Source organism: Danio rerio, chromosome 11 (genome assembly GCF_052040795.2).
Source record: "Danio rerio strain M-AB ecotype USA chromosome 11, GRCz13ab, whole genome shotgun sequence".
NCBI lineage: Eukaryota > Metazoa > Chordata > Actinopteri > Cypriniformes > Danionidae > Danio > Danio rerio.
In genome coordinates this window covers 21,723,519-21,748,671 of record NC_141031.1, presented here as the reverse complement: position 1 = coordinate 21,748,671, position 25,153 = coordinate 21,723,519, and the positions used below count along the sequence as shown (strand labels likewise).

Sequence of the window (25,153 nt, the reverse complement as noted above, 5' to 3'; positions counted from 1 at the left end):
TGCAACGCTCCGAGTGGAGTGTGCACGTACTCCCGGGGGACATGGCTGACCTCGACTCGAATAAGCGAGTGAAATGGCATCCACAATCCAGTGGGATAATCTTTGTTTCGATACGGCACTTCCCTGCTGCCGACCGCCATAACAGACAAAGAGCTGCTCAGATGATCTAAAATTCTGAGTACGGTCCACATAAATGCGCAGAGCGCGAACTGGACAAAGTAAAGAAAGGGCTGGGTCTGCCTCCTCCGGGGGCAGCGCTTGCAGGTTCACTACCTGATCTCTAAAGGGGGTGGTAGGAACCTTGGGCACATAACCGGGGCGGGGTCTCAGGATAACGTGAGAGTAATCCGGCCCGAATTCCAGGCACGAGTCACTGACCGAAAATGCCTCCAGGTCCCCGACCCTCTTGATGGAGGCCAACGCAACCAGCAGAGCTGTCTTCAGGGACAGAAATCTTAGAGATACTGATTCGAGTGGCTCAAAGGGATCGGATCGCAGACTCGTGAGAACGAGGGCGAGATCCCAAGAGGGCATGAGAGGGGGGCGAGATGGATTAATTCGCCTAGCACCCCTAAGGAACTGGATGACCAGGTTATGCTTTCCCACGGTGCCGCCAGCTACCGCGCTATGATAAGCGGAGATGGCGGCCACGTAAACCTTGAGAGTGGAGGGCGACAGCCTGCTGTCCAACTTCTCTTGAAGGAAAGAGAGCACAACACTAATCTGGCAATTTCGGGGGTCTTCTCTGCGAGAGACGCACCATTCAGTGAATAGACTCCACTTCAGGGCGTAGGCGCGCCTCGTGGAGGGGGCTCTAGCCTGAGTGATGGTATTAACCACCGCAGTCGGTAGGTTACCTAAGTCTTCCTCGCGTCTAGGGACCACACGTGGAGGTTCCAAAGATCGGGGCGAGGGTGCCAGATGGTGCCCTGTCCCTGAGAGAGTAGGTCCTCTCTCAAAGGGATCCGCCAGGGGAGGGCCGTCGCGAGGAGTGAGAGCTCTGATATCCAGGTCCGGTTGGGCCAAAGGGGCGCAACTAGCAGAACCTGTTCCTCGTCCTCCCTGACCTTGCACAGAAACTGCGCGAGCAGGCTCACTGGGGGAAACGCATACTTGCGCATGCCCCGAGGCCAGCTGTGGGCCAGTGCATCCGTGCCGAGAGAGCCCTCGGTCAGGGAAAAAAACAACTGGCAGTGAGCGTTCTCGGGGGAAGCAAACAGATCGATCTGGGCCTCCCCGAATCGCGCCCATATCAGCTGAACAGACTCGGGGTGGAGTCTCCATTCTCCAGGGCGTAACAGCTGTCGTGAGAGCGCATCGGCTGCACGATTGAGCGTGCCTGGGACGTGAATGGCGCGCAGCGATTTCAGCCGCGGGTGACTCCAGAGGAGCAGACGGCGGGCGAGCTGAGACATGCGGCGAGAGCGCATACCCCCCATGCGGTTGATATACGCCGCCGCCGCCGTACTGTCCGTCCTGACCAGCACGTGTTGCCGCTCCAGCACCGGTAAAAAGCGGTGGAGAGCGAGGAACACTGCCAACAGCTCTAGGCGATTGATATGCCAATGCAGCTGGGCACCCTTCCAGAGGCCCGCAGCCGCATGCCCGCGACACACGGCCCCCCAACCCGTGTTGGAAGCGTCTGTTGAAACAACAACATGGCTGGACGCCTGTCCTAGAGGCACACCGGCCTGTAGGAACGAGGGGTCGTTCCAAGGGCTGAGGGCGCGGCGACACAGCGCAGTAACCGAGACCCGGTGTGTGCCCGCGTGCCATGCGCGTCTGGGGACCCGATCGTGAAGCCAGTGCTGAAGTGGTCTCATATGGAGCAACCCGAGCGGCGTGACGGCGGCTGCGGATGCCATATGCCCCAGGAGCCTCTGAAAGAACTTCAGTGGGACCACTAGTTTGCTGTCGAGCTCCCTCAGACAGTTCAGCAACAGGCGAGCGCGTTCCTCGGAGAGGTGCGCTACCATGGTGATCGAGTCCAGCTCCATCCCGAGAAAAGAAATCCTCTGCACGGGGGCGAGTTTGCTCTTTTCTCGGTTGACCTGAAGCCCCAGTAGGCGGAGATGCCGAAGCACCTCGTCCCTGTGCATAATCAATTGCTCCCGCGAGTGGGCTAAAATCAGCCAGTCGTCGAGATAATTGAGTATGCGAATGCCCGCGAGCCGAAGGGGCGCTAGGGCACCCTCCGCGAGTTTGGTGAAGACCCGCGGAGACAGAGAGAGCCCGAAGGGGAGGACCTTGTACTGCCACGCTCGACCCTCGAACGCAAACCGCAGAAATTGGCGGTGGCGTGGAAGAATGGAGACATGGAAATACGCGTCCTTCAGGTCTATGGCTGCAAACCAATCCCGAGGACGAACGCATTGGAGAATGCGCCTCTGCGTGAGCATTCTGAACGGCAGCTTGTGCAGACAGCGGTTCAAAACGCGCAGATCTAGGATTGGCCGTGACCCACCGCTCTTTTTGGGTACGATGAAGTATGGGCTGTAAAACCCACTCTCCATCTCGGCTGGAGGAACCGGCTCGATTGCACCCTTCGCCAGGAGGGCAGCAATCTCCTCTCGCAAGACAGGGGCGGACAGGGGGTTGACCCTGGAGAAATACACGCCCGTAAACTTGGGGGGCCGTTTCGCGAACTGAATCGCGTAACCGAGTCTGATTGTGCGTATGAGCCACCGCGAGGGGCTGGCCCGCGCTAACCAGGCAGGCAGAGCCCTCGCTAATGGAGTCATCGCTACAATCGCTGACGTACCAGCGGTGGGGCAGCGCGGAGTGGGTGTGCTGATCCGGGAAGCACGAGGGTCCCGCGGAAAAGCTGGAGGAGAGCGATTCGCTCTGGCTCCGCACCCTGACTCCGGAGAGGGGGCTGGAGGGCTGAGGGAAGGGAGACCGTCCCCCCAGCGCTCGTGAGCCACTGGCGAAGCACGTAGAGTCTGCGAGCCGGAAGGCAGCGCGTCCCGGACTGGCAGAACTCGTGCAGTCACATCCGGGGAAGGGAAAAAGTGCTCTTTTACTGATGTTTTGGTGGCACTGAAAAGTACCGTTGTTATCGGGGCCCCGCCCTCCAGCGGGGAAAGAGCAAGTTTCCTCTTCTCCGGATGGCCTGTCTCAGGGACGCTTCGCGGTCCGTTTACCGGACTTAACGGCGCCCTGGGCAGGAGGGGCTGCCTGCTTTCGAGGTGAACGCCGCGCCCGCTTGGCCGGAGGCGCAGGCGGGGGCGGGGCAGCACTCGTTGGCGGGCGCCCTCGGCGAGGAACAGCGGAGGTGGATGGCTCGGCGGGCGGAGCGGGCTTACGGCCACGCCGATAGATGACATTGCCCATCGCATCCGACTGCTCTTTCACCGCCTTGAATTCCTGGGTGAATTCACCGACGGTGTCGCCGAACAGGCCAGCCTGGGATATGGGCGAGTCAAGAAAGCGAACTTTGTCAACGTCGCGCATATCGGCCAGGTTTAGCCAGAGGTGGCGTTCCTGAACCACAAGTGTGGACATCGTCCTCCCCAGCGCACACGCGGCGGACTTAGTAGTCCGAAGAGCATAGTCGGTCGCGGTGCGCAGCTCATGTAATAAGCTTGGGTTGGACCCGCCCTCGTGCAGCTCGGCCAGCGCCTGCGCTTGGTAGCGCTGGTAGGTGGCCATCGCGTGCAAAGCAGAAGCAGCCTGGCCCGCAGCCTTATAAGCTCTGGCTCCGAGGGAGGCAGACAACCTACAGGCTTTGGACGGGAGGCGGGGCAAACCCCGCCACGTAGAGGCGCCGCGCGGACAAAGATTGACCGCGATAGCGCGCTCCACTGACGGGATCGCCTCATACCCCCTGGCAGCTCCGCCGTCAAGGGCGGTGAGGGCGGAGGCACTCGCAGCACGGGCAGAGAAAGGTGCCCTCCAGGACTGCGTGAGCCTACTGTGCACTTCCGGGAAGAAGGGGACGAGAGGCTTCGAAGGCTTCGCCTTCTGGTCCTCTACGTAGCACCCATCTAGTCGGTCCGGCCGCGGAGCTGGGGGATAAACCATCTCCAACCCCACGGCCGAAGCAGCCCGGGAAAGCACGGCTAACATGTCCGCTTCAGGATCCGATTTGACAGCGCTCACCTGCCCGGAGGGGGCGAGCGGGTCCGGATCTTCGTCGGACAGTGAAAGCCCACCCTCCGATGCCGCGGAGGACATCTGATCTCCGGTGTCAGCGAGTGTGAGAGCTACCATCTGGTTAGACGGATCACTCTCACCACCCGAAGCTTGGATGGAGCGCCGTGAGGAGCGAGAGGTCCGCGAGCCCGTGGGCGGCGGATTAGCTCCCGCTGAAACCCTCAGATCTGCCCGAGCGCCCGCTGCTTTTTTAGAACAGGAGGCAACTGGGGTGGCTCGCTCTCTTGCGAAAGTTAGCCGCGATCTTAGCTGTGCAACGGTCATGGCATCGCAATGACGACATGAACCGCCCGCGAGCACCGCATTAACATGCTGGACCCCCAAACATGCAATGCAGTGATCGTGTCCATCATCCGGAGACAGGAAACCCCCGCATCCAGAAACGCACAGTCGGAGCGCCATCCTGAAAAGGACGTGCTGCACGACTGTGTTGCTCTTTTAGGAAAGTTGCAACTATACGCACCGCTCTGGAGGACCGGACCCAAAGAACCGCAGGCAAGGGAGTAACCCAGCTCGACCGTCTGCCACCGCGAAGACCCACTCTGGACCGGGAGACACACTCGTTCGCTCTGAAGTGCTGATCAGCAAGAGGAACCCTCATCGACTCACTCAGAAAGGATCTGAAGCGAAAAGGATGGCGTCTGCTGGCTTCAGGTGTGCTTATATGCTGAGATGATTGCAGATGTCGCACACCTGCGCAAGCTTACGCTGCCAATTAATTTCATTCATTGGCCCGTTCAATACTCTCCAGATAAGCGGCTTCTGATCCGAATCCTCCCATTCATGGCACTGAAGTTCCCCAACCGAAGGGGAACTTAAAATATTTTGCCTTTGATATTATTATTAAACAAAATACAAACAACTAAACTGTTAATTTGCAAGGTTTCTGCATTTATCAATGAAGGAACTAAATTTGAATAAGCATGATTTTGCTATGCTATAAATTTAGCAATGCTGGTCAATTTCATAAATATTCATTAATGTTTCATAAACTACTTGGAGCACCTGTCATTTGTCGTTCATAAACCTAAACTTATTGATTAAAATTGTCAAAGCAAAAAATAAAATGATAAAAAATAAAACAATGTACATAAAAGTTTTGCATTAATTTAAAACTATACATTAATTGAAATCAACACAGAATTTTTTTATGAACTCCGCCCTCACTAATTTTCAAACCGGATGCGCAATGGCGTTTTAGTATTATTCATCCTCAAATTATAGATATGATTATACATAGCACACACATACTATTTCATATTCTATTTGCTCTTATTAATTATTTTCCTAGATATAATGTATTATTTTATTCTACATTATTGAATTTTTTTATTGAAAAAATGTGTGATTCGTTACTTTTTATAAACTGTTTTTTTTGTTAACTGTTATGAAACTGTAAATAATAATAATAATAATATAAAAAAAGAATACAATTCCAGAACTACTTTTGATAAAAGAGATACATTTATTAATAATACTCTTATACCTTTACATATACATTACAAGTTTGAGCGTTACTTATAGGTAACTGTAGTTTTTTCACACCATAAAATTATAATCCGTTGATAAATTTAAACGTTATTGTTTTTTACATCCGAGAAAACGGCAGCTCCTCCATTCACTTGCGTCTGTTTATAGCGCACGGATGGCAGCCGCCTTTAAGTATCGGAGCAACTGACCGAAGCGTACCATGAAGCGTCTAGCTATCTTATATTTAATATCTGATTTTTAGGCAGACCATGACGGGGACTGTTATCTATTTATTTCAGACCATTATTTGAAAATACATACAAATAAAATTGAGCCAAAAACAATCCTAGTTATGTAATATAAGTAATATTTAAAAAAAAAAACATGCGGTGCTGAGAGCTGTTCGAAACATTCCATAAGTGACGTCACTCTGTACAACCACATAAGCGCACGTTCTAAATTCCATTTACAATTCAGAGATTATCCAAGCTACAGTCAGATCATTATTTAAACGCGTTAACAGAGTTTGACCAAATCTTCTGATTTACGATTATCTGTTGACTTACTTTATGAGAAAACACATGAGTGAACTCGAAGACTTTATGAGTGAAACGACACAGCCTGTGGCTGTCCACGCAATGGCAGCAACAGCACCTGTGTGTGGTGAAGGAGAGAAAGGAGAAGCGGCCGCAATGCTGGAAAACATCGACTTCTGTAGAAACTTCTGTCCCTGGCTGGACGAGCAATGGACTGCGGCTTCAGATGCCAGTACAACACTTGCAGAGCCCTCTGCTGTTTATGTGGAGAAAACAACCGGTGAGACTGTCAGCAAACACTCTAGCTGTCTAAGGTTTAAAACGATAAAAACAGAGGAAAGAAAGGCTATTGGGGAGTTAAAATAAACGTTTAAATGACAGAAAAGACGTTACATATAAAACAAACCTGATAAATAATCAATAATGGGGGTTTAACTAGCTTTGGGATCAATGGGATGAGAAAAATTTGTGAGGTAAGGTGACCTGAATTAAGACTTTGGCCTACTCCAATGATGCACACCCACTCACTCATGCACTGTCCCCAGGGCCGTAGCAGACATTTTAAAAGTGTGTGACAGCTGAATAAGATCTAAAAGTTTACGTTCATATAATTATTAACCAGCTGTTTCTAAATGGTCTGTCTCTAAAAGTGAGGGGGACATAACCCCCCTGGTTGCTAAGCCCCGACTGTCCCCTTTTAATCCCTGATTCATCAGCCTTTCTGGTCTCAATCCAGTACCTGGAAACACCCATACACTCTCATATTCTCTCTAACACACACACAACACAATTTTAAAACACATAATGCATCCTATTAAAACTGGAAAAAGATATTCTCATGACTTTTTCCTGCATAGATAACTGCGAGGTGGCCACCTCTACCAAATTGTACCAACTCCACTTGTGACAAAAATCAGGCAGGCAGACAGACCACAAATGATGCTCAAGCATGTATTTATTTACATTTTTTTACAATAATTTTGCCACAAATTTCAGAACCTTGATGTAAATTTTGAAAACTGTAGAGACAAAAGTCTAAACAGTAACTAATTTAACAGACTTTCCGGTGGTCAAAACTCTGCATGAGTTTGTACATTTCTTTAAAATAGTCTTGCATTTGCAGGGTTATTGGTTCACATAATCCTTTTATCAAATAAATACTACAGGAACATTACTTTAGTTCACCCACGCACGTGATACACATTGTTTCAATAATCAATCATTAAGTTATTCAGTTTTGTTGTTTAAAATATATGATACAGGTTTCATTATTGTTTATACATAAGTGTAAAGGGAACAATACAGACAGTGGAATCACTGAACATTTCTTCATTTAATCATACATTTTCTTTTTACTTTGGGTTCCTGTAAAAAAAAAAAAAGACTATAGTTAAATGTAGAATGATGATATATGGCACGATATATAGCAACATGCAAATTACTTTTCAATTCACATACAGTACAAAAATGTCATAAATATTGCAAGAATAACCGTTTTAATTTTTTTAACCACCAGAATTAGCACACACACACACACACACACACACACACACACACACACACGTGTGTGAGTAATTCCACAATTCCAGCGTTATGGATATGACATGAAAATTCAAAACAGATTCACAGAGAAAGTGTATGTTAACATTATAATGAAACATCTGTTTATAAAGTAAAATGAAGTTAACGGTTGTGAATTTGGTGTCTACAGTTTTGAAAATTGACATAAGGGTGCTGAAATTTGTTGTAAAACAATTATAAAAAAGTGTTAGCCATTTTAAATGTGATAATAAGATTACAAGAATAATGCAAAATGTGTCAATAACAAATTTGATGTACAACAAAATAATGTATTCCTCATGTGCAAAATTTTCAGGAATAGCCCAAAATATATTAATTTTATTTACTATGCACAATTGTCAGAATATTAAGTAAACATCAGATTCTTTTATTCTAATGAGGCTAATTTTGTTTTTCAGGATCAAATATGGAGACCATCAGCTTTTGCAGTGACTTCTGTTCGTGGCTGGACGAAGACTGGACTGTGGCTTCAGATGCCGGTAGAGTACAGGATGAGATGCCGGATGAGATTTCTCCTCCGGAGAACACTGTGGAAAAGGACACAACTGGTGAGATTATCAGCAACCACTTCACTGTAGAATACACACATTTTAATAATGGGAAATAGGCTAATTGATCTCTTAATTTTAAATCAATTCTAATTGGGTAAAGTCTTAAGATGTATTTAAAGTTATTGGGGGAATTAAAATAAATGTATAAAAGCAACAAGAAACATTACACATTAAACAAAAATGGGAAATAATCAATAGTGCACTTTAACAGGAAGAGAAAAAGTTGTCCTGTAAGATAAATTGGCCTAAGGTGAAAGTATCTTTTCACTTGGTCTAGCCAAAACAATGAATCCACATCCTAAATCTGTTTAAAAATCACAAGATGTGTTATTTTAAAATTAAAAAAGAGAAATTACAGACAATACATCTCTATAAAAATGAAATACATAAAGCTTCTATTAGCTATAGCAGTTCCTAACGTGGGACACTCAAAAGTCTCTGATGGGGCAAAATCAAGAATCATAAAACAAGAAGCACCCTCTTTGAAAAACAACAAAATATTATATCTGGGCATTGGATTGTGTGGTTTTAATCACACTGCACTACATCTCTGGCTAACCTACAGTTTTGGTGGCATTCATGTTTTGGTCCCACTTTAAGACAATTCACCCAATATAATATTTTTATTTAGATTTCTTTTATGAATATACTTTTATTTTCTTAAATATGTCAATACAATTACTTATCATGTTTCAAATATTCTCTTTTATTTTTATTTTGTCTTTGTTAAATTAATAAATTCAAACAGGAGGCAGAAGGAGAAGCAGGATCTATGCTTTCTTCAAGAGAGTGTGGAAGGCTATAAAGAAGCCTTTCCTCTGCTGCAGAAGAACAAGAGTGGAGCCTCAAACACCACAGGAGAATCCACATACAACCCATCCAGACCAAGAGACTGATTCATATCCAGAGCCTGTCCCTGAGCTGTCTGGGCTCCAGAATACTGTTAGGCCGAATTCAGATTCAGAGCCTGTGCCCGGACCATCTAAGCGACAGATTTCTGTTGATCCGGTTCTTGATCCAGAGCCTGTCCCTGGACCATCTTGGTGCCAGCATACTGTTTATCCCAATCCAGATCCAGAGCCTGTCCCTGGACTGTCTGGGCTTCAGAATACTGTTGATCTGGTTCCAGATCCAGAGCATGTCCCTGGACCATCTAGGTGCCAGCATACTGTTGATCCGAATCCAGATCCAGAGCCTGTCCCTAGACCGTCTGGGTTCCAGAATACTGTTGATCCGGTTCCAGATCCAGAGCCTGTCCCTGGACCATCTAGAGGCCAGCATAATGTCGATCTGAATCCAGATCCAGAGCCTGTCCCTGGACCATCTAGAGGCCAGCACAATGTCGATCTGAATCCAGATCCAGAGCCTGTCCCTGGACCATCTAGAGGCCAGCATAATGTCGATCTAAATCCAGATCCAGAGCCTGTCCCTGGACCATCTAGGTGCCAGAATACTGTTGATCTGAATCCCGATCAAGAGCCTGTACCTGGACCGTCTGGGCGAGAGGTTACTGTTGATCCGGTTCCAGATCCTGTCCCTGGACCATCTAGGTGCCAGAATACTGTTGATCTGAATCCCGATCCAGAGCCTGTCCCTGGAATGTCTGGGCTCCAGAATACTGTTGATCCGGTTCCAGATCCAGAGCCTGTCCCTGGACAATCTAGGGGCCAGCATACTGTTGATCCGAATCCAGATCCAGAGCCTGTCCCTGGACCATCTAGGTGCCAGAATACTGTTGATCTGAATCCCGATCCAGAGCCTGTCCCTGGACCGTCTGGGCGACAGGTTACTGTTGATCCGGTTCCAGATCCAGAGCCTGTCCCTGGACCATCTAGGTGCCAGAATACTGTTGATCTGAATCCCGATCCAGAGCCTGTCCCTGGACCGTCTGGGCGACAGGTTACTGTTGATCCGGTTCCAGATCCAGAGCCTGTCCCTGGACCATCTAGGTGCCAGAATACTGTTGATCTGAATCCCGATCCAGAGCCTGTACCTGGACCGTCTGGGCGACAGGTTACTTTTGATCCGGTTCCATATCCAGAGGATGTCTCTAGAGCGTCTGGTGGCCAGAATACTGTTGATCCAGATCCAGAACCTGTCCCTGGACTGTCTGCGCGCCAGCTTACTTTTGATCCGGTTCCAGATCCAGAGCCTCTCCCTGGACCATTTGGGCTCCAGGCTATGGCTGATGGGGAGTCGTCATCTGCCACAGGGCCAAATAGAGGTTAGTCTGCTGACAGGACTTTGAAATCATGTACAAAACATAAATGCAAAGTGTCAAATTCAAGTTTGCTACAAACAGTACTGTTATAAATGCTAGTCTAACATATTTGATAATTTAAGGTATTATCAGTGTAAGAGAATTGAAAGAACTTAACCTCTTCTTTTTTCAGAATTGCTGAACAGTCTCTACAGCTTTGGAGATATTCTGGGAGCCGGGAGCTTCGGCATAACATACAAAGCAATCCGTAAATCTGATGGCAAGGAGGTAAAACTCTCTTAGTGTGCATTTTGCTCTTTATGTAACTTGTCCACTTGATCCAAACTTGTATATTTATTAAATAAATTAAAGAGACAATAATATGTGAAAAACTAATGTTTGTATGTTTGCTTTGCAGGTTGCCATCAAGAGGATTCGGAAGAGACTGGGTGACCGTTATTTATCTGTTGTAAGTTGGCAAAACTTCATTTAATTTTTAATTCTTTATTGGTTTGGACACATTTAATGTTGCATAGTTGAATTTTATAAGGCAAAATCCAGTCATTTAAACATGTATAAAAATGTTCAAGTCGAATAAAATAATAATTTTTAGGGTAAAATAATGTTTTGGGTAACTCATTCAATTTAACCCAATGAGCTGTGCTTCATATAAGTCTACACTACTGGAAAAATGCTTTAATTTTTTTGTGTCAAAAGTTACTGTTGTTCATAGCAGCAAAGTAAGAGAGATAAGCTGCAAAGCCATGTTGATCATACAGTGCTTAGCTTAACTGAGTACATCCCATTTTGAAATTTAATATTTTTATCCATTTCTCAGTGAATATAGGCAAAGTATTTTGGTGCATTAAAACAAAAAAGATTTACTAAACAGATATATTCATTAACATACCAAACATATTTAGAAATTTAAAGATGATAAAATTAAATTCAAACAAATGTTTTGCTTCTCTTGATTTTTCCTCTTTTTATACTTTGTATTTAATATTTTTCTATAACATATAAATTTGGGTTATTGCACCGTTATCATAAGTTATTTTGTTATATTGTTATCCAGATTTGGCTTCAGTACTGACTAAACTAATATATATGAACAAAAATAATACTGTATAGTTTCCTATTAAAAATACGAATTATTATTATTATATAAGCTGAGCATTGTATAAATAAAAATAATGAAGCACATTTTAATGAATTAGTTGACCCAAACATTAAATTATTGATTGTTTAACAATTAAATTGTTGACCCTCATGTGATTTCAATCTCTTGAGACCTTCATTCATCATCAAAACACAAATGAAGATACTTTAGATGAAATTGGAGAGCTCCCTCGTCCTCTACAGACAGCAAGGGCCCTGGGACTTTCAAAGTCCAGAAAAGGAGCCAAAGACTTTGTCAAAACATGTGCCTTCAGTGGTACCACTGTAATCATGCAAACCTGATAGAACACTTTTGTGTGTCGAAGACTGTAAAAAAAAATTATTTGTTTTCTCTCCTGCATCTAGTCAGGGTGCACGTTTTCTACAGGCATTATAATGTATCATCAGAGTCAGCAGCACAAGTGTTTTATTACCTGTAGTAAATGCACATCCTGACTTGATGTGAAAGAATTGGGCAAACAAATGTTCTTGGAGCTTCGTATGATTGCATTTGAAACTGATTTTGAATGCCGCATGAATGTTACTGTCTGTGGAGGATAAGGGAGCTCTCAGATTTAATATAAAATATTGTCATTTGTGTTCTGAAGTCGACTGAAGGTCTCTGAAATTACATGAAGGAAGGTCATTCTTATTTCTGGTTGAATTAATCCATTAAATAGGGCAGGTCTTTCTTCAGATCTACAGCTAGTAACCCTTGTTCTCTTTTTCTCCTTAGCCTGGTTATTCCAAACCAGTATTCAAAGAAGCAGCGTTTATGCTCATGCTGAAAAATCCTCCAACGAGCATATACCTGATAGAAATGTATGAGTGGTTTGATCAAGAAGGATTCATTTCACTCGTCATGGAGTACCCCAAACCTTGTATATCCCTGGGGACCTTTGTACGCAGACGTGGCATGCTGAAAGAACCGATTACACGCTGCCTGATGCACCAGTTAATCCAGGCAATTAAGCACTCCCTTCAACATGGTATTTTCCACAACGATGTGCATCCTGACAACATCCTGGTGAACACAAAGACATTCGAGCTCAAGCTGATTGACTTCGGCTGTGCTAAAATATACAAGGAAGAAGAACATGAGATGATCATCTCAGGGAGCATCTGGATTCTAGGCTACCTGCTGTATTTAATGGTCAACGGAAAAGTGCCATTGTACGCCAGGGAAAAAAAAGGATATCGACTTAGGTTTATGCCCAACATATCCAGTGGTGAGTAAACAGACACTGATAAATGTACATGCGAAAAACTAAACCTGTCGTAGTCTCATGTCAGGACAGAAAGAACTTAGCATTGTTGAACCCAGGAAATGTGTGACTTTAAATATCCACAACAGAATCAAACTATGGCCCTAATGTCACCATGTGTATTAACTCAGGAAAGTGGATCTGAGGCCTACTGTCCTGCAGTTTACCTCCAACTCTTTAAGTGATCTTAAATTGTATCCAGAATTGGCTACTATGACCTCATCCACTATTCCTTACGTTAGTCTACTAATATAGACCATTTCAATGTGGTGATGTCACTGGCCCATGAACTATAACAAGAGGCAACTTAATATTAAAATATCTTTCACAACATTATTTATCAATATGTTTCTTTTTCTCGAAAGCTATAGAAATTAAAAATGTAAAACAGGAAATACGTTAGGACCATTGATTTAGTTTACATCCATCAAAATTGTTTATAGTGCACTCAAAGGAGTGAATGTAAACGGGTGAGGGAATTTGTGTAGTTTTTATGTTTTGCTGGTTGATAAACCCCTCAGATTTATTTGATTTTTCTTGGTCAGAACCAGGTTATTTAACACTTAACAAACTGTATATTAGTAATAAAATAACATAGTTTGATTTCTATTATGTCATATACAAATGTTAATTAAACAATTACTTATTTATCTTATCTGCTGTGGATGCCATCTTTGTTGTCAGAGATGAAAATTGGTTGTTGTTAGATCGGATATGGTTGCGGTCGGATGTTAAAGAGAATTTTTTATATTATTTATTAAATCTCCCATTTATTGTATTTTATTAACGCCTACCCCCACCACAACCCTAAACCCAACCGTCATAGTACTGTAAAAATATTAATTATTGTTATACAGTGTCATAAAATATGCTACTATTATTGATGTACATATCGTACTTTCGGCCGGCCGCCTAGCCGATCTAGACTCTACCTTGAAAATTCAATTAGTCTTGACTAAGTGCACTTTAGAACAGGGGTGGGCAATCTCGGTCCTGAAGGGCCGGTGTCCTGCACAGTTTAGCTCCAACCCTATTCAAACAGACCTCCCTATAGAGTTCAAGTGATCTTGAAGACACTGATTAGTTTGTTCAGGTGTGTTTGACTAGTGTTGGAACAAAACTCTGCAGGGACACCGGCTTTAGAACATACACAAGAGCTGCGTCCCAAATGGCACACTATACACTATGCACTCATGCACTATGTACGTATGCACTTACACACTCAACAGGATAGTATATGCATGTAGTGTTGTCCCAAATGGCACACTAATGTTTTTTACTAAGCGGAAATTCAAACCGTTTCCCTGATGACGTTTGACGGTTGCCAAATCAGTGAAATATACGACCGAATTATCAAATAATACCTGCCTTGAATATTGCCGCATTCACCATCGGGAGGCGCAATAATAACTCTCGTATGAGAATTTAGCTTTCACCATCCAAAATACATAAAGTTATCCAACATGTGCGTCCAATAGCTCCGCCCCTTCAGCTACATAAGCAAACCTGCAGTCGTTGAGTGCGTGAAGTGTCCATCAGTCCACACTTCCTTTTAGCGGCTGAATTAGTGCATCATCCGGATAATTAAAGTGCACTTATTATTTTTTAGAGTTTTCAGCGTGAATGCACTACTTACACTATTCATACTACAAAATGGCGTAGAATAGTGCATAAGTATGCGATTTGACCACTACAAATGGTTACTCCCTTAAATAGTGTACTATTTAAGGTTATGAGGGCGTGATTTCAGATTTAGTTATTTATTAGCTTGTTCAGGAGTGTTTGAGCAAAACTGCAAGAAACTGGTCCTCCAGGCCTCTACACTAGTTTATTCGTTAATTCTTTTCTTGTCACCTTAGTCCCGTTATTCATCAGGGAATAAACCTCCAACTTATCCAGCATATGTTTTACACAGCGGATGGCCTTTCAGCTGCAACCCAGTACTGAAAAACACCCATACACTCTCACATTCACACTGATACGGTACAGCCAATTTTGCTTACCCAATTCACCTATACTGCATGCCTTTGGAGTGTGGGGGAAATTGGAGCACCTGGAGGAAACCCAAACGAACACTGGCGAGAACATGCAAACTCCACACAGAAATACCAACTGACCCAGGCAGGACTCAAACCAGCGACCCTCTTGCTGTGAGGCGGCAGTGCTAACCACTGAGCCACCGTGTCGCCTACATTAGTTTATTTTAATTTCAAATTTCAGATTATGTGTATTATAGTAATTCTCACCTTTAGTGCATTATACAGTGTTGACTAACAATCTCTCTCTCTCTCTCTCTCCTTGTACAGGCTGCTGTGATCTCATCGAAAAGTGTCTGAAAGAAGACCTGTCGACACTGGAGGAGGTTTTAGAGCACGAGTGGATTAAGAAGCTGTGAATGAAGATGAAATGAAGGTAAATACAACTTATCCTGAAGGAACTACATTTATAATGCTGGGACACACAAAGCTGATAATCGGCCAGTGTCAGATTAGTTTTGGCATCTTTATGTTTTCTAGGATGCTAGTGTACACTTAAAACTCAGCAAAATAAACAAGTATTAAGCTTTTTTAGCATAACGGAAGCCAGCTAGCGAAGTGCTATGCAGGTAAACCTCACTCCTTTGACCCTCTAAAGGTGCTCTAGCGACAGACACTAGAGGCCATGGTCTTTTGTATGAAGTCAATCTAGGACCATATGCTTGCAAAATAAAAGTAATTTTGCAAACAAAAAATAAAGTATTAAGCAGAAAAAAATGTATGCAAATCTCTAAAAATCACAAAGTGAAAGTTAATTTTCGAAAAAAAAGAGTATTTTGCTAACATTATTATAGCATTGCCTTTACAAAACCCATCCAGTCAATAGCAATTCTCATTTTGATTTGTTTTTTAGTCAAACGTGAGTTTGCTATGCTGTTTTCACTTTGCACTTCATTATGTCATACAACAATTAGCATATTACTGACGTCATCACATTCTACCATTTTTGTTTGTTTAACAGCCTATGGTCAATAAAGGGGTATTTGTATTTGCACTACGCTTTATGTAAGCATGTCAATTTAACAATAGTTATTGCTGTTTGAATAAAGTATATCAATATATATGTGTAGTGAATTTGCAGTAATTTCTCAGAGGTAAAAAGAACTCAGACAAGTTCAGTAACTCTCACTGAAAATATCTGTGATTGTGAACAAGAAAAGAATAAACGGGTACATAAATTGTTAAAATAAAGAATAAGCAGATTCAGTGCATTGAGGCAGGGGAGGGGCCGATGGCATCACCTGCAGCTTGTTGAGAGAAGAGTAGGAATGGTACAGTACGGACAAATGAATAAAAATCTCCAGTAACACAAAAAAGTCACTAGATTTGTTGCTTGTCGCTTTTTTAAAAGTCACTTTAAGCTGAAATATTATTTACTGTCATCATGGCAAAGATTAAATAAAACAGTTATTAGAAATGAGTTATTAAAACTATTCTGTTTAGAAATGTGTTGGAAATATATATATATATTTATATATATTTATTTATATATATATATATATATATATATATATATATATATATATATATATATATATATATATATATATATATTTGCACTGCCTTTATTTTTATTTGCAGTTCTTTTTTTGTTTGCAAATTTTTCAAAACTTAATTTTCCCATAATTTTTATTTCTCAAAAAATCATTTTCGCTTTGTGATTTTTGGAGATTTGCATTTATTTATTTAATAGTTTTTTCTCAATACTTTTTTTTTTTTTGCAAAATTTTCTTTACTTTTGCAAGTATATATGGCCCTAGAGTTACTCCAAACTATGTTTTATCAGTTAATTGCTGGAGCTTTAAGGGGCTGTTCACAGCACAGGCAAGGTGATTTTTATCTAAATATGAGCTAGACAAATCCCAGACATGTTTTTCTTCTTTTGTTTTCCTCAGTTAAGACCTCCTCACACAAAGCATCAAAATTGTCAAAACAGCGGTCAACTCCAAGGATATAGATGATTACACCTGAGTGCAGTGGCCCACATGCAGAGCATTAAATTGAAAGATATTATAAAACCTCCTGAAAAGATTGTAAATGTTTGAGAATATTAGTGAAACATGTTTCTTCTCCTCAGTGTCAGTATATTGTGCATGTTCATAGTGTTGTTGTGAATGTGACCCTGACACAGAGGAACTGACACAAATAACTGTGGAATAAAGTCTTTTTTTTATGTGCAAACAAATGTCTTATCATTGCTTCATTATATACAGATCATGCCTTTGGTGGTTCTATTTGAATATTCTAAATGTATGAAAATATTTGTGAAACATGTTTCTTCTCCTCAGTGTCAGTGTATTGTGCACATTCATGAGCACTATGACTTCCTCTTTATAACAAAACAAAAAACAAAGCACAGGTGCATCTGAGGTATACGTAAGCAGCAAGACTGAGTTAAAGCAGGGGTGCCCAAACATTTTGTTATGAAGGACCAAAAAACAAACTTAATTGAGGCTAGTGGGCAAATAAAGGAAATAAAGTTGCCATGGGTAATTTCCTTATTAATTTAATGATATTAAAAAATAACTAGAAAGCATTGCTTTATATAAACTAATACAGTATCGTTTTTTAAATGTTTTATAATGAAATTATTACAGTAAAAGCACAAACAATCTCATTTATAACAAAATGGATGACCAGTTTTTGAATAAAGCACTAGTTTTTGCCTTGATTCCTCGATCCATCAAGTGACATTATTTACTATAATTTCTTTTACAACTTTTAATTGAAACATTTTATTTCAGTTTGCTTTTTTGTAGCTAAACAATAAAATAAACAAACAAAAATATAATACATAAAATTAGAAATGATGATCTCTTTTAAAGGCATTTGCCTCAACCCTCTCCATCCTTTTCACTCTTGTCTCGGATGGGATGGGGGGCAAAATCAAAGGGGAGCAAGAAATATGGTCTGTTTTGAGGAGGTTTTTGGTTCTTTTTCTTTTAGATCTTGTAAATTTCTGATACAAATTTTTTGGTGCTATTTATTTATTCATATATGTACAAGATTTTATTGTGGAAATCAAAGAATTTAATTGTATAAGAAGACTTGTTTTCTACTTTGCACATGTTAATATAAAATGATGATGTTGAGATGATGTTCTGAATTTGCATTTCTTCATAAAATAAATATGTATATAATAAAGTGACTGCAGATTATTATAAGAAATGAATGTTTGTTTGTTTTTTAATCGGGACAGGGTTGTTAAATATAGACAAGAACAAATTTAACACACACAAAAAAAAAAAAAATAAAATGCACACTCTCAGAAAAAAAGGTACAATGAGGGTACAATTTTGTTCCTAGAGGGAACAAAATATAAAATTGTACCTTTAAAGGTCCCATATTGGTCCTTAGGGTACAATTTTGTACCCAAATGGGCTATAAAGGTACAAATGTCCAGATTTAGGTTTGAAAGGTACATTTTTGTACCTTTTATAGCACATTTGGATACAAAATTGTACCGTAAAGGACCAATTTGGCACCTTTAAAGGTACAATTATATATTTTGTTTCCCTATAGGAACAAAATTGTACCCTCAGCTCATGATAAGATCAAGACACTATATAACACTAATTTAAATGTATTAATACTAAACATTAATACTAAAATACATAATTTAAAAATATAATAAATAAATTGATTAAATTAAATATTTTAATAATTAATTTTTTTTTCATGTATTTAAATTACATTTTTTCTCAAAAATGTTAATAATTTAATTTATAATTAAATGTAATTTTAATCATTAAAAATGTAAATACTGGTCTTTGCTTACTGTTTAAGTCCCTATAGTAAATATGGGATGTAGAATAAGAACCATGCAGAGGGACAGCATCTTCATACAGGTGGTGATGGTGCTGTCTCTTTAAGAATTTGGCTTGTTGAGACGTTATAGTAGTGTTTGTTACTGAGGCGGTCGGTCGAGTATGCTGGCTGTTTACACAGAACTTCGCACGCTTTTCAAAGAAAAGTCTATTTTGGAGTCCACACTTTCAGGTAAGAATGTATCAAAGATATATTTTCAGTCTCATTTTTACATGTGAAGCCGTGTTCTGTTGATTTTGTCTGACTCTCTGGTCTCGGCTTTCCCCCGCTTTGTGCTCCGGGCTGGCTGGTGTAACGTTACGTTGGCCTGCATGATGGAGTTTGCTAAGATGTCTGCAGCTTATTAAAGAAGTTAATACAACGTGATATCGAAGTCACCGAGGGACATAACGTTATAGAAGGTAAGTACTATATGCTGTTAGTTTTCTCGGTGTAAAAGTTCCCTTTATCGCCTACGTTACGTATTCGCGCCTTATATCTTACGTAACTGCTTTATTAATAAGTGTTGCCACGGCGGAATATAATCGCAACCCAGATAGCAAAATACACTTGGGCCAGTTGCGGCTAGATTCTCGCCTGCCCGAGTCCGTCTGCTGTATCGTTACTCGGGTCAGATGCGGCGGCAGAAGCGAGCCGACGCTGCCGTAACCGTGCACCGGAATCGGGCCGTGAGTAATGTGCGGTGTGGCCCGGAGCTCGCGCGACTAGTCTTCATATACCTTGATATAAAACCTTTTGTTATTAATACTGGAATTTGTAATTATCGATAATGTTTTATATTTTGAGGCCATTTTCTAGCCACGGTTGACCGCGGAAATGTAATTTTAGATGGTTATATAAGTTACACCGCCATTTTGTGAAGAAAAATCACAATTTTGTCACCGGCAAAGCGACTGATTATGTAAACGTGGCTAGTTACAAACGTGGCGTGTGTATGCTTGTACATATCTTCTTTCAGTGTCTAAGTTATATTAATGTTGAGGAGTGTCCACAAACTCTCATGTCCAGAATTGTTGGTGCTTTACTATCGTTTAACGTTATACTTATATATAAATAAAATACTATAATTAAATAGTTATTGCTTTATCTTATTGCTTTCCTGAAGTTTATGAAGTTTCCAATTGTATTTCAGGACAAGATTGAACAACATAATGCAGCCTAACAGCATCAGAGCAAAGAAGGCATGTCATATGAAAGCATGGCTCAGTTACAAGATGTAAGTATGTCTCATTATCTATACCATGGTTTTAATGGCTTACATGCTATTTTAAATTTGTAGGTTTTTACTTACAAACAACAATAAATGTACACCCACGTGTTTAATATTATTTTCTAGGTTTTCATCGAAAGATGAGAGATCAACTTAAGAATGCTATGGACCTGACTTTAAGGTACTCTTTCTAAACTTTCTCCACTTGATTAATATTATTAAATTCTAGCTTTGGATGGATTCATTCATATTTGTTTGTATGCCACATCTTATGTTCCAGGAATTGATTTTACAGCAGCACTTCTCATGTTGCCAGCCTTGTTAAGCGAGACACTTCAACATTTCGTTGTGCTCAGGTGTGTATGTTGTTTTCTGTTTAGTATATGCTGTGATAAATGCATTTTATAATGCTTGATATTTTTTATATTAGGATGATGCAGTGGGTAGTGCTGTCACCTTACAGCAAGAAGGTTGCTGGTTCGAGCCTCGGCTGGATCAGTTGGCATTTGTGTGAGGAGTTTGCATATTCTTCCAGTGTTCGTGAAGGTTTCCTCCAAGTGCTCCGGTTTCCCCACAAGTCCAAAGACATGCGCTATAGCTGAATTTGGTAAGCTTATTTGTCTGTAGTGTATAAATGTGTGTGTGAATAAGTGTGTCTGGATGTCTCTTAATACTGGGTTGCAGCTGGAAGGGCATCTGCTGCATAAAACATATGCTGGATAAGTTGGTGGTTTATTCCACTGTGGCGACCCCAGATTAATAAAGGGACTAAGCCGAAAAGAAATTGAATGAATGAATGAAATTTATATTAGTCTTTTAATCTGTGATACTTTTTTTTTTTTTAAATCGGTGAATATTATTTTACTTTCTATGCATGTTGATTTTCTCTTCATCAGTGATAGAGTGACTGATATTAATGTAATTATTGCTTTGTCATTTACAGTGAACCATCTTCACCACATCCAACAGTTCAAGTACATGAGGAGGCCACCGACTGGACAACTGTGTTAACAAGACGAGTCACGGCAGTCTTCAGAGTTGATGGGATTGCGATTGGCCGGGCTAATGATGTGGACGAATATGCATTTTTGACATATCCATCTTATTAGAAGATCACCTTGATGTTTCTGCAGTGGAATGTTTTGAATGAACAGTGGACGGTGACAAGCCTCGATCTACTCCAAGGTTGATCACTTTGGTAACTGTTTTTTGTTTCTCTACATGATTTTGGTATAATCACAATCAAGTTAATCCAGCACACTGCTATCATTCATGCATAAAGCAAATTTTTAAATAACTTGTGGTCCTAATGACTATCAAAGAACATTTTCCAGATATGAGTGCTTTACATGTCATGTTTATCAAAAGCAAAAACACATATTGTGTTACAACAAATTACAACTCCACTTGAGGATGATGAGGAGTAATCTACTGGTGTTGAGGAAGAGGCTACTGATATATTTGGTTTTCTGCACTGTTGATGCAATTTATAGAAGAAACATTGCCTTCATTCTGAAATTCAGAGAAAATTTTGATGACAAATTATTTATTATGACCGAGTATTCTGACTAAAGACAAATACTTTGGACTTTATAAAGTGAAGTACTTGATGTAGCCTGTGTAATGTGTTTATAAATCTTAAACAGTATTCTTGTGGTCTTTGTATTAAGGGTAGATTATATACTGTACAGTGAGTGAACAATTTTTATTTGTTTTCTAAATTGTTCTTTTTACTGTTTTACATGTCTGCTTTATATTTACTGTGTAATTTTATTTCTTGACACATTCAGTTTTGAGTTGTAATGAAATATTTCTACATTAATAAATAAAAATGGACATCTGCGAACCAAAATATTTTATTTATTTATTTGTGCATGCAGTCACCAAAGGATCAAAATGCCTGGGTCAGTACCCTGAAAATGCTATATAATATAAAAAGGTACATTTTTGTACCTTCGGTGGGGGTACAAAATTGTCCCTTAAAGGGTACAAATGTAGAAGGTACAATTTTGTACCTTTAAATAGAGGTACAAATTTGTACCCTTAAGGGTACCACCCCAGTGACGGGCCATTTGTACCCTAAAAGGTACAATTTTGTACCTTTTTTTCTGAGAGTGCACAGAAGAATAATACCTGAAAAATGATTTTGGTTAAAACCATTTGACCACACAAATAATAATAAGCATATTGGCAAATGTGCAGTCTGGAGTTGCAACAAGTTCCAGGCCACACTTTATTTTGATGGTCCGTTTGTTGTTAAGTTGCATTGCATCTACATGCCAACTAATTCTCATTACATTATAAGTAGATTGTTCGGTTGGTTGGGGTTATGGTTAGTGTAAGTTTACATGTACTTGTAAGCTTTCTTATAGTCAGTTAAATGTTTGTTAAAGGGGCAGTATCTACAGATATTAAGCAGACAGTCTACTGATACTCAAATGGACCAAGTTCCAAGTTCTCAAAAGTTACCAAGTTCCCTGAATAAATTAATAGGTTGAGTTTCTACTGGTCACATTGTATGATTCCACTGACTGCATATTTATTGCTAATAAAATCTTCCAGGTATAGTACCTTACACAACAAACTGTGCCAGGAAGAAAACGGTTATTATTATTATTATTATTATTATTATTAGTAGTAGTAGTAGTAGTAGTAGTAGTAGTAGTAGTAGTAGTATTAACAAATAAACATTGTTAAAAGGTAATACGAACGCAAACCAAATAGCCTAATATTAATTTCCCCCTTAAAGGTAATGTCATATCCGTAGCTGTTTGAATTAGAGAACTGAAGATGTACTTTTAATACTTTTAATGCATTTTTCTGCAAGTTGAGAATTCCCTTTCACAGGTAAGAATGATTTTATACAATAAAACTACGTGACAAATGCTATCAAAACAGTAGGCCTACAACAGATCTATAACGACAGAAATTAAATCAAAAGCAAAGAGCAAAAAATGAATACTTTTAGAAAAATGCAAATAATGTACTTAAAACAACATTATTGCATTAAACCAAAACTATATATTATATTTAATGTATATAATAACAATATAAAATAGAAAACATATAGAGCCACCTTCCTGCAGATTTCAGTTGCAACCCATATCAAACACACCTGCCTGTAATCATCACGTGGTGTTCGGGTCCTAACTAATTGGTTCAGGTGCTCAAATCTGCATGAAGGTGGCTCTCCAGGAACAGGGTTGGCCACCCTGATAAAGAGGAATTATCAATGGGGTTGTGCAGTAGGAGGCCAAATTCGAAAACTTAACTTTTTTACCATTGTACACCACACTGCTTTTAATGCCAATCGCAGACATCTTTGGCTAAAGGAGCTGAATGAAGTGAGGACCTAATTAAAAATGCTCGACTTTGCAGTTTTCCTTACATATCAGGTAAGTTCATCACTCATTTTTTATTTCAGCAATGGTTTCAGCAAAAACAGTTAAATATATTTAATATGGATATGTATATTTAATATATTTAATATACATATGGGGCGAAGCAGTGGTGCAGAAGGTAGTGCTGTCGCCTCACAGCAAGTAGGTTGCAGGGTTGCAGGTTCGAACCTCAGCTCAGTTTTCGTTTCTGTGTGGAGTTTGCATGTTCTCCCTGCGTTTGCGTGGGTTTCCTCCAGTTTTCCCCAGGGTTTTCCCCACAGTCCAAAGACATGTGGTACAGGTGAATTGGGTGGGCTAAATTGTCTGTAGTGTATGTACAGTATATGTGTGTTCGGTTGGACGTTTCCCAGAGATGGGCTGTGGCTGGAAGGGCATCCGCTGCGTAAAAACTTGCTGGATAAGTTGGCAGTTCATTCCGCTGTGGTGAGCCCGGATTAATAAAGGGATTAAGTCAACAAAAAAATAAATGAATACTACACATATATGTTTAATTAAATGGCCTTCTGTGTGATTAACTGTTAGCATTACATTATTTTGCCAATAGGAGGGCGACAGGGACCGTCTCATGTCCTAAAGGCTTTTATGTTGAAAGAAACGAACAAGTAGTGATGTGCGTTACCACTGATTTCCTATCCGATCCGATACCAAGTAAAATGAAGGCTTTCTGAACCAGTGAAGCGCTTGACCCAATTGTATCGGAAAAAGGTTCGTTACTCGAATTTTTTTAAGTCAGAGCTCGATGAGGACCTCTTCTGGTTAAAGTGTGGGAAAGCACTGTGTAGCAATAATGTCAAATGTTCACAACTGACCAACTAAATCATGTAGTAATACAACAACAGTAATATGAACAGATTACTCAAGTACTGTAGTTTTACACATAAGAATGTTACATTTCACCATGGATGACTGTAGTAAAATCTAAGATATTCAAAACTATTTTACATTTATCGGATTCCAGTTAGTCCTTCACCCACATGGATATAGGCGAAAATGAAGCTTTGGACGTAACCGATCACGTAATGATTACAAAAGGAATCAAGCTCAGATACACTGCTTCACTGCCAGATGTATCGTTTTTTTGACATATGCTTCGAAGCCTCGCGCAGGCGCACAACGTCACATCACTATCGGCCCGATACTGCCAAAAAATGACTGTTTGGGAATTTAAAGCTACAAGTAGTGTACTTAAAAGTGTCACTTTATACTGAATATGAGCAATATTACGAGTTATTCTTGCTTATTGATGAAGAATTTTCATACAAAAAAAGCCAACTTACATATTTATTTACAGTATCTGAACATGTATATCTTTAAACGCCTGCCTGAACATCTTAAAAAAACGTACACGTCTACATTTAGTGCCATGTTAATCCGGTTCTCATGAAAGTATTTTAAACCCTTTTTCTTTTGTTTTATCATTGTCACAAAAAAATCCAAGACCCCTTATACAGCCACATCGCCGCATTTTCTCCCTCTGTACCTGGATAGTGTCTACCTGCAGCACCTAAGGACTCTGCAAGCGATGTCTGTCTCGCCCCAGCAGCACCTGTACTCCTTTCCTCCTCGTCTGACCGCCTAGTCATGCCGTTGTCATATTCTGTCTTGTGATTTATATGTAGATGTTTGATTAGGCTTGTGGTATTACCACAGTACCTCACTGTTTTGTTACACGTGTCACAAATCGCATCGTTTGAGCTTATGGAATTGAAGGCTAGCTAGCGTGCTCTGCAGTTGTACAGTGCCATATTACGCACATGACTTT

At 40.8% G+C, this 25,153-nt stretch overlaps 1 protein-coding gene and 2 long non-coding RNA genes across 8 annotated transcripts; 2 read left to right on the top strand and 1 right to left on the bottom strand.

The window, feature by feature from the left end:
• Window positions 1-5,775: 5,775 nt before the first annotated feature.
• Window positions 5,776-18,042, top strand: LOC137496751 (uncharacterized). 2 transcript variants are annotated; one of them, XM_087273585.1, is made up of 9 exons: window positions 5,859-6,441; window positions 8,141-8,290; window positions 9,042-10,192; window positions 10,307-10,517; window positions 10,687-10,781; window positions 10,912-10,962; window positions 12,388-12,880; window positions 15,223-15,328; window positions 16,848-18,042. In XM_087273585.1, exons 1-8 carry the CDS (start codon window positions 6,195-6,197, stop codon window positions 15,309-15,311), a joined length of 2,487 nt encoding a protein of 828 aa, XP_087129711.1. In that variant the 5' UTR covers window positions 5,859-6,194; the 3' UTR covers window positions 15,312-15,328; window positions 16,848-18,042. The 2 variants fall into 2 exon arrangements, with proteins under 2 accessions (XP_087129710.1, XP_087129711.1); XM_087273584.1 differs by having other exon boundaries at window positions 5,776-6,441; window positions 9,042-10,517.
• Window positions 7,094-25,153, bottom strand: LOC141376593 (uncharacterized). 3 transcript variants are annotated; one of them, XR_015502582.1, is made up of 4 exons: window positions 24,872-25,153; window positions 15,163-15,305; window positions 10,420-10,535; window positions 7,100-8,269 (listed from the first exon to the last, which is right to left on the bottom strand). It is a non-coding gene; the product is annotated as an uncharacterized LOC141376593 (long non-coding RNA). The 3 variants fall into 3 exon arrangements; XR_015502581.1 differs by lacking the exons at window positions 15,163-15,305; window positions 24,872-25,153 and adding an exon at window positions 10,672-10,767 and having other exon boundaries at window positions 7,094-8,269; XR_015502580.1 differs by lacking the exon at window positions 10,420-10,535.
• On the top strand, window positions 18,847-21,842 carry LOC147841761 (uncharacterized). 3 transcript variants are annotated; one of them, XR_015502532.1, is made up of 7 exons: window positions 18,847-18,951; window positions 19,101-19,181; window positions 19,913-19,996; window positions 20,117-20,171; window positions 20,271-20,346; window positions 20,421-20,597; window positions 20,934-21,842. It is a non-coding gene; the product is annotated as an uncharacterized LOC147841761 (long non-coding RNA). The 3 variants fall into 3 exon arrangements; XR_015502534.1 differs by having other exon boundaries at window positions 19,913-20,000; XR_015502533.1 differs by lacking the exon at window positions 18,847-18,951 and having other exon boundaries at window positions 19,025-19,181; window positions 19,913-20,000.